The 16,306-nt window shown below is 57.1% G+C and overlaps 2 protein-coding genes across 3 annotated transcripts; one reads left to right on the top strand and one right to left on the bottom strand.

Annotated features, from left to right (window-relative positions):
• Nucleotides 1–452: 452 nt before the first annotated feature.
• On the bottom strand, nucleotides 453–5,016 carry LHFPL5 (LHFPL tetraspan subfamily member 5). 2 transcript variants are annotated; one of them, XM_066335862.1, is made up of 5 exons: nucleotides 4,674–5,016; nucleotides 4,485–4,592; nucleotides 1,717–1,953; nucleotides 988–1,020; nucleotides 453–775 (listed from the first exon to the last, which is right to left on the bottom strand). In XM_066335862.1, exons 1-4 carry the CDS (start codon nucleotides 4,894–4,896, stop codon nucleotides 1,004–1,006), a joined length of 585 nt encoding a protein of 194 aa, XP_066191959.1. In that variant the 5' UTR covers nucleotides 4,897–5,016; the 3' UTR covers nucleotides 453–775; nucleotides 988–1,003. The 2 variants fall into 2 exon arrangements, with proteins under 2 accessions (XP_066191959.1, XP_066191958.1); XM_066335861.1 differs by having other exon boundaries at nucleotides 4,485–5,016.
• A 1,718-nt stretch (nucleotides 5,017–6,734) lies between these two features.
• On the top strand, nucleotides 6,735–7,794 carry CLPS (colipase). Its single transcript, XM_066335593.1, has 3 exons — nucleotides 6,735–6,860; nucleotides 7,340–7,462; nucleotides 7,543–7,794. The coding sequence occupies exons 1-3, from the start codon at nucleotides 6,765–6,767 to the stop codon at nucleotides 7,678–7,680; spliced, it is 357 nt and encodes a 118-aa protein (XP_066191690.1). The 5' UTR covers nucleotides 6,735–6,764; the 3' UTR covers nucleotides 7,681–7,794.
• Nucleotides 7,795–16,306: the final 8,512 nt, after the last annotated feature.

The raw sequence follows: 16,306 nt of genomic DNA, 5'->3' as shown, positions 1-16,306 counted from the left end.
AGTAGAGATGAAAATGATATAATGCAGGCTGGTTGGGGGTTCTGGCCAGGGGACAGGTAAGAGCTGCTTTGTCTGATGCAGAACTGGGCTGTGCCAAGGGCTGCCATGGGTTGGTGGGATGGGAGATGATGGTAGATCAGATTAATGGGGTGATGCAGGGAGTTGATGCTGACTAGCACCATCTGTGCTTTGCAGGTGCTGTCCCAGGCCAGTGCAGCCCAGCAGGTTGGTTTCTGGCTTTGCTTTTTGGATTTTTTTTTTCCTCAGAAAATGCCTTTTTCCAGAGGTTCTGTTTGATTATTGTTGCCCAGAGCAGGAAACTGATTCATGGCTCAGCTGGGAATTGGCCTGTCAGGGTATTTTTCCAATAAAAGGGCAACCTGGGATATGGCAGAGGGTTTCTTCTGCCCTCAGGAGACGAGCACAAAACCCAAAACACTGATGCTTTGGTGTTGTGTTTTGTTTTTTTGTGGTTTTTGTTTTTTTTTTTTTTTTTAATTCAGAAGTAATTTCCTCGAAAGAAGGTGTACAAACCCCCCAAAAAGCAGCAAATTGCCATCCTTCCCCTCTTGTCCCTCTTGCTGATGGACTGAGAATAACTCCTTATGTCCATTTTGGGCTCTTCCCACCAAATCAGCTCCACAAGAGCTGTGAGCCAAGAGCGGCCCCATGGATGAAAACAGCTGTAGAAAATCCACAGAATTTGGTAAGTTAAAGCTTCCCAGAAGAGTCACTTCAAAGAAAAGGGCTGCTGGAAGAAGAGCTCTGGATGTCCCTGGGAACAGAAAGAGAAGTCAGCTGCTGGGAAATGGAGTATGACTTCCAATTTTATGGTTGTTTTATTTTGCGCTCAGCAAGGGTTTAACCACAAATAAAACCAATGTGACTCCAGCACCCAAATCAGCTGTCAATCCTTTGGTAATCAGAATAGAACAGTGGCATCTTGGATGCTGGGAATATTAAAAATCTGTGTGGGTTGTCACTTACGTGGTGATCAGCTCTGTCAGTCGTTTCCCTCTTCTGTAAAACAAAAAAAAAAAAAGAGAATTGCAGAGTTAGTGTGTAAAACTGAAAGGATGAGTGTGTTTTGCAGGTTTGTTTTCAAAAAGGAATACATTTAAAATAAGATGAGGAGGCCTGGGAAAGGTAATCTGGGCAAATTTGGGCTCCTGCCTTTTTCTCCATCAATTTTCTGCCTGCTGCTGGCTCTCCATCCCTGCAGAGCAGAGTGTGACTGTGGCAGGGATGAAGCCACCCACCATCCACCCAAGCAACAGCAATGACCTTGGTGCCTTAAGTTTTACCTTTCATATTTTCTAGATTCTGTACTGCATTGGTTTATAACTCTGAACTTCATCTATAGTGTTAGCAAGTTCTCCTCACAGTATAATTAGACAAAACAATCCTTTTCTAGCCTCAGAACCAAGGACACCAAGGCCCAAAAGGTATAAAGAGCGAATTGAGGAGAGCAATGTGAGAGGATGAGATTTCATTGGCCAATTAACCCCAATATCCAAACGGACCAAAATTTATGAAAGTGCAAAAACTCCTGAGCAGGCTCTTGTCCTGCCCAAGGTGAATCCTTTGAAGGCCTTTAATTCACAGCTGCTTTATTCCTTTAGCACTCTGTTGTAGGCACCGTCCCAAGGCAGAGAGCTTTTCCCCCCAACTCACGGGGCTGAAACGCTGCCCCAGGAGCAGCCCCAGTGCCCTCACCTTTATCCTCCACTTTGAAATCCGAGGGGAGGAGGTTGTCCTGCCGATTGCCTAGCACAAAGGCCAGGAAGGAGAGGATGAGGGCGTCCAGGATGCCGATGATGCACAGGATGTATGCCCAGCGCACGGTGCAGGCACCCAGGGTGTATTTGTCGGTTTTGTCCCCACACATTCGCCTCACCTCGCTCGAGTCCCAGCCGTCAGGGTAGATCAGGCAGCCGATCATCAGCCCTGTAGCTGCAGGGACAGGGGGACATCAGAGTTTTAGCTTTTTAGGTTTTTACATAGATTTGTAGCTTTGTAGATTGCTGTAGCTTCCAGGATTTTTCCTATCTTTCTTCTCTACCTTTAGGAATAGTAAGCTAACCTTATAAACACATTCCTAAATATTGTTTAGTCTTATTCCAAGAAGAGAACCAACTTCAAAAACATAACAAACCTAACCAGACGTAACAAAAGTGGGGCAAGAGAAACTTCTGGACTGCTTCCAGAAGGTCAGGACCTCAGGAATTATTAACTACCCAACTAACCTTTTAATTGTATGATAAGTCTAATCTACTAACCTTATAAAAATTGTAGAATTACTATACCACGTGTTCCTTTTCACCGTGTTGTTCACCTGAAAGCTTTGAACTAAAGGTTTGCTTTTATACTCACTCCAATCGGAAAGATGTATTCTATTTCCCAGGCATCAATACTGAAGTGGAGGGAGCAAACATCACACCACAAATACATCAGGCACTATGGACTTGTCCCTTGAAAGGCTCCGTGGTTGCTCATCCCCGTGGGTTTTGCTCTGCTCCACGGGCAGGGAGGAGCAGGATCCTGCCGTGCAGCAGCATCTCCTGTGGCAGTGTTGCCCAGGCAACGCCTCTGCTCCCGGTGCACACAGCCCTGGCCGTGCCGCTCCAAGGAAACACCTTCTCCAAACAAAACTGGGATGGCTTTAGCCTGTGTGAGGCGGAGACCCTGACCTAGAGCCTTGCAGCTGATTCCAGCTTAGGGTTTGCTAAGGTGGAGCCGCTGTCAGAAGCAGTTTTACGGGCAGATAATTCTGCTTGTTCAGCTGCGGTGGTTCCAGCAGCAGCTCCTCTCAGAGCTCACACACAGCCTCGGGAGCTGCTCCAGCCTGGCCACGGGGTCCCCAGCACCTCACCTCTGCAGCTTTGCCATGGCAGCTGCACCGTCCCTGGTTCCAGCAGGCTGCTGAAGGGCAGCTCGTGCCCCCAAATCTCAGAAGTGCCTTTTTCCCCCTCTCAGAGAAATTGTATTTACTGGACAAGGACAATGCCCAGGCTTGGGATGAGTTCATATGCAAGGTTTTGGGACCTGATGAACAAGAACCCTTCACATGCTCCACTCTGATGTTGGAAGTAACTGATCCCCTCTCACACAAGAAACAACCCCGTGGTGGACGAGCAGATGTTTGTCCCTGCCCCTTGTAGACATCTACAGCCTCCTTAAATGCACCTTGCCCCACACCAGTGCCCCTCCTCTGCCACCAGGTGCTCAGTAAACCAGGACACCCTTCTGGGACAGTGACCTTGTCCCTTGCCAATGTTTTCTTTTTCCTTGGCTTGAGGGTAAGCCAGCAGCAAGGTGAGCAGGCAGCCCCCTTGGTCTGCAGAGAGGATTTCTCTTCATGGACAAGCAGTTGGTTAACTACATACAGAATAAATCCTCCCTGTAATTAACAGAGAAATGGGGGAAGCAAGAAAGAAATAACCTCTGTTGAAATTGTGCCCTAGTGCAGAGCAAAGGCCAGAAAACGGATCTTCTCTTAGTCTGCCCAATTCTTAAAATAATTCCTAAAATGCAGCAGTACCTGGCCATCTGCCCAGAACTACCTGTGACAATTTTCTCTTTCCCCATTCAGAACAACAACAACAAAAAAAAAAAAAAAAAACCAACAAAAAACCCGTAAAAACCCCAACTACCACAGCAAAGCCTTTCTCTGCTCCTGCTCCCCAGGAGGCTGAGCTGCCCCAAGCTTCTTATCTAAATCTTCACTTGAGCTCCATTCTTGAGCTAGGAACTGAAGAAACCCCACAGCCTCCTCCCACGGGGTGTCAGGGGCTGTGGCCAGCGCTGCCATCAATGATTCAGGAGCAGCAAAGCGCTGGGTTGGGTTTCAGCTGAGGCTCCCATCGAACACAGGAGTGGGGTTACCAGGTGTCTCAAGTGCCTTGAGGGAGGTTTCAGAACTACAGGGATGAGCAGCTAAGTGAGGAAATGCGAATGGTGGCACCGAATCAGTCAGTCAGTCCCCTCCTCGTGTTTCATCTTCCTCGTGCATTATTCCCCGAGCTCAGCGAGTTACTACAGCGGCCCAGAAAACGTCATCACTGTCTCCCTGCTTCATTCCTGCGGGATCCCAAACACAAGACAGCGCTCTCTGCCCTGGGTTTTTTTTGGGTTTTTTTTTTTTTTTTTTTTGGTGCTCTCGAACTGATGCCCTGAAGGCTCCCTGCGGCTGAGCAGCAGCACCGGAGCTGCGAGAAGCTCCCCCAGGTAAGTGAGGCCACAAGGTTCGGCAGCATCACCCCACACGCGGCCAGTCCGCTGTGTCTCAGCTGCTCGGGGAGGAGCTTTTTACTAAAAACTCCCCACTGGCAACCAGTAACGGGGAGCAAAGGGCGTGGAGGTGACACTGGGGTCTCTTGACTGGCCAAACCCCCGCCCTCCATCCCCAGCAGAGTCGAGGGCAGAAAGAGAAAAGGCTCGGGCCGTGGGCAGCGCTCCCGGCGCATCTCCCCAGCCCCGCTCACCCGCCGCCAGCTGCATCCAGGCGCACACTTTGTACACGGTGGCCGCGTTGCAGAAGAAGAAGAGGCTGAAGCAGAGGATGGTGCCGATGATGAGGAAGGTGGAGACGCCTACGAAGAACATGGCAGTTTTGAAGGCACTGGAGGGGATGGTGCCGAAGTCCAGCGGGCTGCCCTTGCAGATGAGCTCACCGGTGAGCGCGTTGCCGATGCAGTAGGAGAAGAGGCCGAAGTAGCCGGCCTGCGGCGTGTCGATGCTGTCGCCGATCCAGTAGGGCTGGATGAAGGTCACCAACATCAGGATGGAGAAGCAGAGCGTGAAGAGGGCCCAGAGCACTCCCATGGCCCGAGCGTTCCGCACATAGTTGGTGTGGTAGATCCGGGCCGCCTCCTGCGCCGGCAGCAGCTTGGACATGGCGGGGACAGCGACAGCGACAGCGACAGCGACAGCGACAGCGACAGCGACAGCGGCCCCGGCCCCGCTCCCGGGCCGCCCGCTCCGGCCCCGCCCGGCGGCAGCGGGGGCGGCGGGAGGCTCCGGAGCGGCGGGACCGCCCCGGGGGGCGGCGGCGACACCTCCTCCCACCCCCGCCCTGGGAACCGGGGGCGACCCGGGAGGAGCCGCAGCGACCCTGCGGCCGGGGGCGGTGCCTTTCGGGATGTTCCTTTGGGGATGCTCCTTTCGGGATGCTCCTTTCGGGATGCTCCTTTGGGGATGCTCCTTTCGGGATGCTTCTTTCGGGATGCTCCTTTGGGGATGCTCCTTTCGGGATGCTCCTTTCGGGATGCTCCTTTGGGGATGCGCTCCCGGGATGCGCCCTGAAGGAGCCCCGAGGATGTGCCCGCTGTGTCTGGGATGTTGTCTCGGGATTCATCCTTCGCCTTCTTCGTGTGCCCCAAGACGCACCCTGGGATAAGCCGAATATCCTCAATGTGCAGCCCGTGGTCTGTCCTGGGATGTTCCCTGTGCCCCGCTGTGCCCCCAGGAACGCCCTGGGCTGTCCCTCGCACAGCCGGGGTGTGTGGCAGGGGGTGCCACACCTGCACCCCTGCGTGTGTCCCACGATGTGCCACATCCCCCGGGATGAGTGTTGGGATGAGACCCAGGATGTGTCCGGACCCCCAGACACATGCCCCAGGGGCTGTGCAGGATCTCACCGGGCTCTGCTGTGTGTCCTGTGATGTGTCCCAAATTCTGTGTCCCCTCGGCTGCTCCCCTCTGCCCCTAGGCCAGTGTCACCGGGGTCTTCCCGCACTGGTAGGGAGCACAAAGGCTGCTGCATCATTGTGTGGGGGCTGCAGGCAGGGAGGGGACATCCCCACGGCTCCACTGCACAGGGGAAATGGCTCATCCTGCCAGCAGGACACAGCGGGGGCTCAGCCAGCGCCTGGAGGTCTCTGCCCAGGCCCATGTCCTGCTGCCAGAGGAGCATGGGCAGCCCCAGAGGGCTGCAGGCACTCGTGGCCACCTTGAGACCTCTCTCCAGGAGCCACATCTGTGCTGTGTCCTGAGTGACCGCACAGGTCCAGCTCCTGTCGTGCCGGGGCCACGTGACAGTGTGACAGTCGGTGCCAGCCTCAGCATCGCTCCTGGGGCTGTCAAAGGCCAGGGCTGTGTGGCCATTAATCATGTCCAAGAACAGCCAGGCCACTGTGGGCCTGCAAAGCTGTGCCGTTCCCAGGGCTGCTTTCCTTTCATCAGCCACACCCCCCAAGCCCTGAAACACAGAGCAAATATTTGGCAGGGCAGGCTGAAGGGCTGGGGACCTTGGTGGGCTCTGGATCCTTGCAGGGGGCTGTGCTGTCCTGCACAATATGAGCTTGCTCCAGCAGGTTTCTTGGTGTTCATGATTCCATTTGAAGATGGAGGATCTGGTGGCTCTCCCGTGGAGCTCCCCAGAGCTCCTGCCGTGGAAACCAGCCCTCACTTTGCCCATAAACCAGCATCAGCACCCAGCAAGGAGGGCACTCCAGAGAACTCCACAGCCCACCGCTGCCAGGGGGAAGCAGAGGAGGAAGGAGCAGCACAGAAATGTCATTATTTTGTGTTCCCTTTGGCCAAAGGAGCTACTCAAGGGCGGGTTGACATCCCCAGTGGGGTCACCTGGGAACAGGACCTGGTAGCCCTGGCTGCCCAGGCACTGCTGGTTCCTTGCCCTGGGCAGTGCAGCAGTGCCCCAATGCCACGAGCTGAGGCGTGATAGGAGCAGCCCTGTCAGCTGATGGGGACAGAGGCTATAAAACACCTGCTGGCCCCGTGGCACAGCCACAAACAAGCCCACCATGGCCAAGGTGCTGCCTGCCTGCCTGCTCCTGGCCCTGCTGCTGCTGGCCCCAGCTCTGTCAGCAGAGCACGAGCGAGGGCTCATCATCAACTTGGTAAGAGGAGACCAGCCCTGTCCTTGGCACAGGATGCTCCCAGTGCTGCAAAGGGACACCCGTGGAGGGCTGGAGGTGTCTGCTGGGTTTTCTGGTGTTGTGAGGGAACTTGGAGCCTGGGAAATCAGCTCCATATAGGGATAGGGAACACGGAAAGTGGATCAGACTGAAGCTCTCAGCTGCTTGAGCCAGCGAGGACCCCAGCCCTGGGTGGTTCAGAGTGACTGGGGAGGGGAAATGCTTTTCCTGTGGTGTCTCAGCCCTACTGCCGTGAGTCCAGCAAAAAACACCTTGGTGGGTGGTATTTTGGGCCCGACTGAGGAAATGCTGCAGAGTGGGAGGTTGGGGCATGCGGGCAGTGGTGCTGAGAGGCAAATCTGGTGTTCAACACCCACCCAAACCCCTCGGGCTCACAGCTAGGGTGAGATTAAAGAGGGGCAAAGAGGCACCTGGTGCTCAGGCCCTGCCTTGTGCTGCAGGAGGCTGGGGAGCTGTGCCTGCAGAGTGCCCAGTGCAAGAGTGGCTGCTGCCGCCGTGACAATGGCCTCAGCCTGGCCCGATGTGCTCCGAAGGCAGCTGAGTTCCAGGAGTGCTCCCCAAAGGTAGGTGCTGCTCTGCTCCCAGGGCTGGGCAGGGCTGGGGCACGTTCCCCCACCCTGCACTGAGTCCTTGCTCCCTGCAGAGCATCTATGGGGTCTACTACAAGTGTCCCTGCGAGAGAGGCCTGACCTGTGACGCTGATAAAAGCATTGTGGGCTCCATCACCAACAGCAACTTCGGTGTCTGCGTGGACCCCCAGGACTACTCCAGGAGGCGGTGAAGCGACAGCCCCCTGTGTCCCTCTGTGCTGCCCCTGTCCCCCTGTCTTTCCCTCTCTCTGGGGTTTCTGGGGTGTGGCTGTGGGAGAATTTGAGTAAAGAGCAGCTTCTGGCAAGCTGCAAGGTGGTGTTTTCACTCAACCCAGCCTCCCTGGCCCAGGACAGGGACAGCAGGGCCAGAAGACCCTGGAAAAAGCCACATGGATGTGATGGCTTGACCTGTATGTGTGCGCCATCATACAATAATCTGGGCTGGGCCAGCAGCAAGCTGTGGGATGAGCTCTGCTCAAGGGGAGTTTTAAAAAGGGGATGCAGGTCAGGGGAAGATGCAGCAGCCCCAGGACCTGAGGGAGCTGCTTGGGTTGTGCTTGCCTTGCTTTATTTCCAGCAGTGGCTGGAAACATTCCATAGAAAAGGTTTGTTGCCAGAGAAGAGAGACTTGCAGGTGATGCTGGAGCTGTGGGTGCTTGGTGGTTGTGTCCACCTCCTTATCACCACCCTGCAGGCTCTGGATGAGCAGAGCTGGACCTTCTCCTCAGGGAGGGCAGATGTGGCTCAGCCAGGTGGGAGCCCTTCCTGGAAAGGAGCTGTGCAGCAGCAGCAGCTCTGTGTGCCATGGGAGTGCCTTGTGCAGCACCTCCACCAGCATCTTGCAGAACACCCGCTCAGGCTGCAGGATGTGCAGAAGCTTTGGGAATTCGGGATGAACCTGGAGAGTGATGGTGCTGAAGCAGCCCCAGCTGGCAGCAGTCCCCTCAGCCCTGCCCTGGCAGAGCTGTGCCCTGAGGGTGGGCTGCAGGGTGTGATGCCCAGCTCAGGGTCAGCATTTTGGGCGTGAGGAGGGAGCACAGATGTACCACAGCAGGGTGAGAAAGAGGAGGCAGCTCTCTGGCAGAGCCGTGGAAGCAGCAGGAGATTGAGGGGATCATCAGAGGAGCTGTTCTTGGCTTCTCCAATGCAGACTTCACCCCATCTGGGGCAGAGCAAGAATCAAGCACCCACAGCACCACTCCCCACTGCCCTGAGGGCTCTGCCTCAGATGGGGAGGCCACAAAGGCTGGGGACAACCCCTGGCAGCTGAGGAGGGGCTGCAGGAAACTTCCTTTTCAGGTGACTGGCAGCTTGAGGATCAGCACCTGCAGAAACATCAGGGACACATCTGGGAGGGTGGCACAGCCTGGGGGAGCCCCCACTGTCCAAGGGGAACATGGGGGGCAATGTGGGGACCTGTGGCTCAGAGGAGCTGCAAGAGGAGAAAATCCTGACCTGGATTGTAGTTTTAAACTTGTGGCAGGCGGTGGAAGTCTGGAGGGTCGTGCTCTCATTGTCGTGATGGTCCTGGCAAAAGACCAGTGTCCTCACTGGATGAGGTGTGGGCTGAGGGGTGTTTGGGGACAGGGACGGGGACAGCAGCCCCGCTCTTGCAGCAGCCAGCCAGCCCCAGCAGAGCGAGGGGAGGGGACAGCGACACAGGGTCTCTCCCTGCTCTCCCCATGGGTGTGAGCTCCTCAGCCCCGCAGCACCCGGGTGATGCTGGCGTTTCTGGGACACACAGCGGGGCCCCGAGGAGCCCTGTCCGCCCAGGGCCGGCCCCGGCCGGGGCTTTGTGCTCTTGGCAGGGGCAGGATGCGAACAACGCCCAGCGCCGGCCGTGCCCGCACCGGCAGAGGGCAGCGGCACCGTGCCCGGGACCCCCAGCCCAGGGGAGCGCAGCTTTGGGGGTCCCTGCAGCGCCCCCAGCTCTGACACTCCTCGGGTCCTGCAGTGGGAGCAGCGGAGTGATGTTCGCTGCTGGGCACGAAAGGCGAATCCCTGGTGCGCTTGATGGGGGGATTTTGTGATGTCCCCATTTTTGTGGTGTCCCTGCGCTGGCACAAGGACGATGGCGGGGCGGCAGGCAGGTGGGAAGGGGGTGGCTGGGCTGAGGTGGGGGACGCCTAAATCCCGCCCCGCCCCTCTCCCGCCCCATCTCAGCCCTGTATTTACTGGTGAAGCCGCAGCTTTATTTTGGCAGCTCTCGGCTGGTAAATATTGGCTTAAACCGAAAACCAGACGCCTGACTCACGGCGTCTTAACAAACACAGGAAGGGGCCCCTGGCGCGTGTGGGGTGCTGCCAGCCCTGGGGACAGGGGGGACCCTCCAGCAGGGTGCAAAGCGCGGTGTGAGCAGGGCATCCTTGTGCAGGCAGGCAGGAATTGCTGCAGCGAGGTTCCCTCTGGGGAGACGTAGGGGACAGGGGAAGGAGGGGTACAAGCATTGGGGTGCCCCTTCCTCCTCCCCTGCCCCGCACAGGGGTCTCCATCCTCGGTTAAAAAGCAGTGAGGAATACGAGGCTGAAGGGACGCTGGGGAGGAGATCACCCCAAGAACCTCCCCAGCCTCACCCCATCTGCAGGATTGCCCCTCAATGCCCAAACCCGTCCCCTCCGGGTCACCCCGGGGTGCCCCACATTAGCAGGGAGGTGTGTGACATGTCCCCCGCCCCAGTGCCCCGCTCAGCCCCCGCCCGCGCCGGCCGCTGTTACCCGAGGGTACAGGATGTTCTCGCTCAGCCCAGCTCCCGCTCCCCAACCTCTCCCCGCCTCTCCCCCCTTTCCGCCAGCCCTCGGCCTTCACCTCTCCTCCTCTGCACTCCTTTAACCCTTTTTTTTGCGCCCAAACACAGCCTTCTCCTCTTCTTCTTTTTCTCCTTCTCGATTTCTTTTTTTAATTTCTGCGCAGATGCGCTGAAACTCCCTCTCTGCCCGTTCCAGGGCCACCCTGCAGCCCCAACTCGCTGCAGCTCCAGTGGGGTGCCCACCCAATGCCCAACTTTGCAGACAACCCCAGCAGAGTCCCCCCGCTCCCAGCCTTGCAAAACACTCCGAGGAAAAACTGTGTGCGTGTGTCTAGGGGAGAGTGTTGGGTGTTTGCTCCTGCAGCTTCACCCTGGGGACAGAGAAACTGCCAGGAGGAGGAGAATGTTTTTTCTGGGGGTACTGAGCTGCCCCTGGCTCCCCAGGGTGGAAGGGACACGCAGCAGCCCTGCAGCTCCAGCTCAGGGCGGTGATTTTGGGGACAGAACACCCCAGACACAACCCAATTCCACGTCCCCACGCAGAGCACACCCCAGTTTGCTGCAGACTGGGGTGATGATGGGCCTGATCCTGCAGCAGGGTCAGGGGAGCTCCTGGGTTTGGGTTGGGGGGCACAGGGGATGCTCTGGGGCAGTCCTGGGCTGCTTGTGCCTGAGGCATTGCCCAGAGACATCTGGGAGTGCACAGAGGCGTTTGGGGTGCACAGAGGTGTTTGGGGGTGCACAGAGGTGTTTGGGGGTGCACAGAGGTGTTTGGGGGTGCACAGAGGCACCTGGGCCCCTCTGCCTGCTGCTGGCTCTGGAATTTGTTCCCCCTCACAAGCTTTTTTTACCCCTGGTAGTGGTCAGGATGTGGCAAAGCCGTGGCTGGGGCAGCCCGGGGGACAGGAGCCCCTCTCAGGGTGTCCCTTGGCCATGGCAGGATCCAGAGGGATGAAGCACATCCTTGCAGGGTCTGGGACTAGCCCGGCCAGCACCAGGGACCTGGGGAGCCCCAGATCCTCGGGAATTTCCCCTCACCACCCTCTGATAGCCTGGGACACCTCAAGTTGTGCCTGCAGCAGCAAAACCTCCGTGGGAGCTCCAAGTCGTGGGGTACACTGGGGTGCAGACCTCAGGTATGTGGGGGGGGGCTGATCCTGTGACTTAAAATTTTCCTAAATCTGGGCCAGGTTTTCACTGTCCCAGGGAGATGGCTTTGGGATGAAGCTGGCGAGAAGCCAGCCTTCGAGCTCTCTCTGGAAGAAAGGCAACCTTTCTAGCAAAAAGAAAAAAAAATAAATTCATGGAAAGCTCTGGTTTGCCTCTTCTTGCCAAAACCAATTGTTGATGATTTTTCACGGCTGCTTTGGCTTTGCCTTTGCCTGTGACAGTGGGAACAATGTCAGACATGCTCCTGTTTTCCCACTCTAATTTTTTCCCCCTGAAGCTGGAAGAGGAGAAGAATCTGACAGAAGAACAGGGACTTGTCCTAGGCAAATAACAGCCCCAGGGGCACCCAAATCTTGCATGAGGATCTCATTCTCTCTTCAGTCCTCAGGGTTGGCTTTGGCGCTGGAAGCAGGGTCTCTGGAAGATATCCCCAAGAGCTGCTGAGGGCTCAGGGCAGCAGTGGAGCTTGCAAATGGGACATAGGGATGCAGAAGTGGCCCTGGGAGGACATCCAGGCACCCCACACACCTCCATAAGCCCCTCGTGATGCTGTCCACCAGAGAATGAGTGGAAAAAAAAAATCCTCCTCTCGAATAATTTGTGCTGCTGGAAGCAGTGCATTACAGGGAGGTGGGGAGGGCAAGGAGGGGATGTTGGGCTGCATCAGCCTGGGGAGAGCACGAGGCTGGGGAGAGCATGAGGCTTTGCAAGAGCCTGTTTGGGGGGAAGTGTTCCCTGCAGCTGGGCTCCCCTCAGTGGGTATTTTTAGCATTAAATTCCCTGAAATGCTGGCAAGCTGAGCTGGGGGAGCAGAGCAAGGGTGAGGAGGGGAGGAGTCTCTGGGATACCCCCATGGCACCGGTGAGGATTCACTCTGGGGGATGCAGAAAGGGTTTGGGGGGTGATGCTGGGGGGCTTAAGGCGGGGGGGATGAGGGGGGGGGACATTGGCAGGGATGTCAGGGGGGGACATGGGGGAATACCGGGGAGGATCTTGGGGGGGGGAATATTGAGAGGCATGATGGGGGGAACTTGGGAAGCGCCAGGAAAAAACTGGGGAGAATACTGGAGGGGTGCCAGGGGGATATTGGGGGGGGGTGCTGGGAGGGTAATTAGGAATTGCAGGGGGGGGATTATCGAGGGCCACACCGTACCCCACTAAGCAGAGGCCCCGGGTGGCCCTGGCCGGGTGCCCCCCCGGCGGCCCGGCGCTGAGTCAGGCTGTTCCCGGCGCTCCCGCGGCCGGTACATCGCGTCCCCACGCCGGGCGCCTGGCACAGCGCCCGCCCGGTGCAGCTCCCGGCAGGGGCACGGCCCGCTCCGGCCCCGGCCGCTCCTCCGGCCTCCCGGGCTGCGGCTCCCGGCGTGGAGAAGCTGAAACCGGGGTCTGAAACTCCGAGAATTGCCCGTGGGGAGCGCAGCCTTAGCGCTGGTCTGAGTCACTCTCTGCTCCCATCTCTGCCCGGTGTGTCCCCAACCCGGGGCGCCCCCCAAGCACCAGGAACCCGGGGGGGGGATGGATCTCCAGGAGTTTTTTGGGTCTCAGATCCGTCTGGCGGGAGCATCTTCACGGCAGGACACAGCCGGACGTCCTCGGGTGGATTGATCCGCGTGTCACCCCTGAGCGCAGGGCAGGGCAGAGGTGACACCCCCACCCTGCCACCGCCGGCGGGCGGGGAGCCCCAGCCAGCCCCAGCCATCCGCCCTCCCCGCCGGAGGCTGGTACAGTTCGTTACGTCCAGACCGGAATGTACTTTGTGTTAGAAGTGGCCACAAGCCAGGACGCCAAAGCCGGACTTTATTTATCCTCCCTGCTCCGGCCCCGCTGCTGCATCCTGCCCTTACTCGTGTGGGGCTGGATCTCCGGCGGGGCTGGGGCAGCCCTGGGCTCTGTCCGCCTCTCTGCTGCTCCTTGCCAGCCGGGGAAGGCAGCGATTTTCCCCGTTTCCTCAGAAGGGAAATAATCTGGGGAAATATTTGTGTCCTTTCATCTGGTAAAAGCCATCCCCGGTGTCTGGAAGGAAGCGGCAGGAGGCAGAGGGGGACTCAGGGATGGATGCAGACCCAGGGAAGCCTCTGCAGGGAGGTGCCCCTGTCTGCTGGCTCGGGGCGATTTTTGCGACAAGGGCCAGGATTTGGGTCACAATCTGGTAATTTATGGATTGGAAATGCACTCGGAAAGATCCGGCTCTGGCCACAGTGCCGGACAGGATCAGGCCTGTGACAGGGCAGGGACTTCTCTGGGGGTGCCCACATGTGCGGGGGTGTGTTGGCTGTAAAAAAGTCCTGGTGGGAGCCGTGAGCTGGGCAGAGAGGGGGACACTGTCGCAGTCTGGGGAGGGATCAGAGGCATTGCCCCAGGCTGGGTCTGGCCGGTCATTCCACCGCTACACCCAGCATCCCTCCCACGGGCCTTCCCCTAGGAAGATTTGAGGAGGAATTTCATAGAGAAAGCGGCTCTCCAGCTGCTCTGCATCCTCAGGGTCGAGTGTCCTCATGCCAAACGAGTGGTCTTGCCCTCCTGCCCCATGTCCCCGCGTCCCCCACGTCCCCGTGTCCCCGCGGTCCGTCTATCCCTGCTGGCCGTTCAGCTGCACCTACAGCCAGCGGCGAGGACACGGTGTTCTCCTGTACTCTGCCGCCTGTTGTGCAAGCCCTGGCCGCACCTCCCGTAAACACAGAGCTTCCCACGACCACGGCACCCGGCTCCTGCCCCGCTGCACCCCCGCTGCCAGCGGCAAACGGGGCCCCGGAGGGGTGCACACACCGCGGGCTGCCGGTGGGTGAAGCCACGGCATCGTCAGGCTGCAAACAAAAAAAAAATTTAAAAAAAAAAATAAAAATAAAAAGCTGCTTTGATCCTCAAAATGAGCAGTGATGATCTGGGTTCTGGGGGGAAGGATGAGTCTGATTCCCCCCGAGGAAGGGGAGGATGCCTGCCCCGGGATCATCGCATGCTGTCAGACACGAAAGGAAACCAAGAGAAAAGAGAAAACCCACTTCCTCCGCTCTCAGGAGATTCACTGATGTGGCTCTTCACTGTGCAGCCAAGGTGGAGGGACTCTTCTCCTCCCCACGCTCTCGAGGCAGATTAACGCTGGTTATTTTTAGCAGAAGACAAGGATGAATAAAAATATCCCCTGCTTTATTTTAATTTTTTTTTCCCCCTCCTCTCTTTCGGGAACGCTGCTCTCACCTCACACGAAGTGCTTGGGAGCCAGCAGGGCAGGTTGTTTGGCTTTGCTCCCTGCTTCCAGACTTTCCCTGTCCCTTCGGGGCTGGGCTCAGGGCTGGGGCAGGACATGTGTGGCCAGCTGGAGGGCCAGGGGGAACAAGCAGTACCCCTGGCAGGCGTCACAAAGCCAAAGAGGATTATTTATGGAACAGATTTCCTCCAGGTTGTGTTACAGGGATGGGGGTGAACGGGGCAGACCCCAGCACTGGGCCAGAGGAGGCTTTAGGGCATCTCCCCACCCAAGAAAGCAGAATGAGCTGAGGGGGTCTGGCAGTGGCATAGCATTTTGATAGATGTCTTTTATCTTTTAAAAAAGCAACTCTGATGTTTTCTTCCCATATATTTTTGGGCTTTTTTTTTTTTTTTCTATGCAAACAAACAAATTTACCATTTTTGTAGTGCAAGGACAAACCAGGCTGAACCCCCTCATTGCTGCCATTGGTCCCATGGGATTTTTCAGGGCTTTGGAGTTATCTCAAGGGCCTGATGGAATTATGCTGTGGGGTTTCCTGGTATTACAAACCCACAATATTTTAATTTTGTTTTGTAAATTAATACTTAAAGCTCTCGAAAATTTAAAGCCGGGAGGGAAATGCTTGAAACCAAACATGCAAGATTCACCTAGCTTATTTTAGAGGGGCAAAAAATTAAATGCCATGATTTTTTTTTTTCTTTTCTAAAGTGGGCTTTAATTTTCACTCTGAATTTCTGATGAGTGACATCAGTGTCTAAATTACAGCTGGGGAAATCGAACTCAGCATAAAGAGCAGACCTGTGAGAAAGCAGCCACCAATGCAGTGCTGCCTTCAACCTTGGCCCTGAGGATTTTATTGGATCAACATGTGGGAATCAGGGTGCAGCCTGGGGCCTGCAGGCACTCATTATAAACCTGGTAAAAAATTACCACTTTGTAAAAACACTCAGAGATGTCTTAATTTAAATCTTGCCCCCCAAATTTTTTTGCCCCTCTTGGCTAAGGGGCTGCAGCGACGAGCAGCAACGAGGTGTTTAATCACAAAATCACTGATTTCTAATCTCGGGGTGGGGGAAGGGGGCTATTTTGAGGCAGCTCTTGACAAAAATCTTATATCTTTCCACCCGAACTGGAACATTTCAGCGTGTCCCAGCAGCCGCTGTGTCCTCCAAACCCACATCTCCCTGTCCCCAGCTCTGAGGCAATTTCTCACTCTTCAGCGCCGTGTTTCCTGTGACACCCGGAGGAGTTGGGAGGGATTGGGCTATCCTCGGGGAGCTGGGAGGGAACGAGGACACCTCCGGGACACCTCCGGGACACCTCCGGGACACCTCCGGGACTGGGGTGTCCTCGCGGGGGTCGCACGAAGCCGGAGGGGTTGGGGACAGCCCGGGGGCTGAGGAGCACTGCATGGGGTCAAACACCCCGATCCCCTGTCCCCGATCTCCTGTGCCCTGTCCCCGGTCCCCGATCCCCGGTCCGCTGTCCCCTGTCCCCGGTCCCCTGTCCCCTCTGCCCCGTCCCCCGTCCCCGATCCCCCGGTCCCCTGTCCCCGATCCCCTGTGACCCGTCCCCTGTCCCCGGTCCCCTGTGCCCTGTCCCCTGTCCCCCCGTCCCCCGTCCCCCGTCCCCCGTCCCCGGTCCCCTATCCCCTGTCCCCTGTCCCCTGTCCCCGGTCCCCTGTGCCCTGTCC

The sequence above is a fragment of the Sylvia atricapilla genome, chromosome 25 (genome assembly GCF_009819655.1).
Source record: "Sylvia atricapilla isolate bSylAtr1 chromosome 25, bSylAtr1.pri, whole genome shotgun sequence".
In the NCBI taxonomy this organism is placed as follows: Eukaryota; Metazoa; Chordata; class Aves; order Passeriformes; family Sylviidae; genus Sylvia; species Sylvia atricapilla.
This window is presented reverse-complemented; position numbering and strand designations above follow the sequence as displayed.

Excerpts from the sequence above, each read along its gene's own strand:
- LHFPL5 (XM_066335861.1), bottom strand. The coding sequence starts at position 4,896 with ATGTCCAAGCTGCTGCCGGCGCAGGAGGCGGCCCGGATCTACCACACC. Across the intron at positions 1,954-4,484 it reads CTGGATGCAGCTGGCGGCGG|CTACAGGGCTGATGATCGGC; the intron begins GTGAGCGGGGCT and ends CTGTCCCTGCAG.
- CLPS (XM_066335593.1), top strand. The coding sequence starts at position 6,765 with ATGGCCAAGGTGCTGCCTGCCTGCCTGCTCCTGGCCCTGCTGCTGCTG. Across the intron at positions 6,861-7,339 it reads GAGGGCTCATCATCAACTTG|GAGGCTGGGGAGCTGTGCCT; the intron begins GTAAGAGGAGAC and ends CTTGTGCTGCAG. Across the intron at positions 7,463-7,542 it reads TCCAGGAGTGCTCCCCAAAG|AGCATCTATGGGGTCTACTA; the intron begins GTAGGTGCTGCT and ends TGCTCCCTGCAG.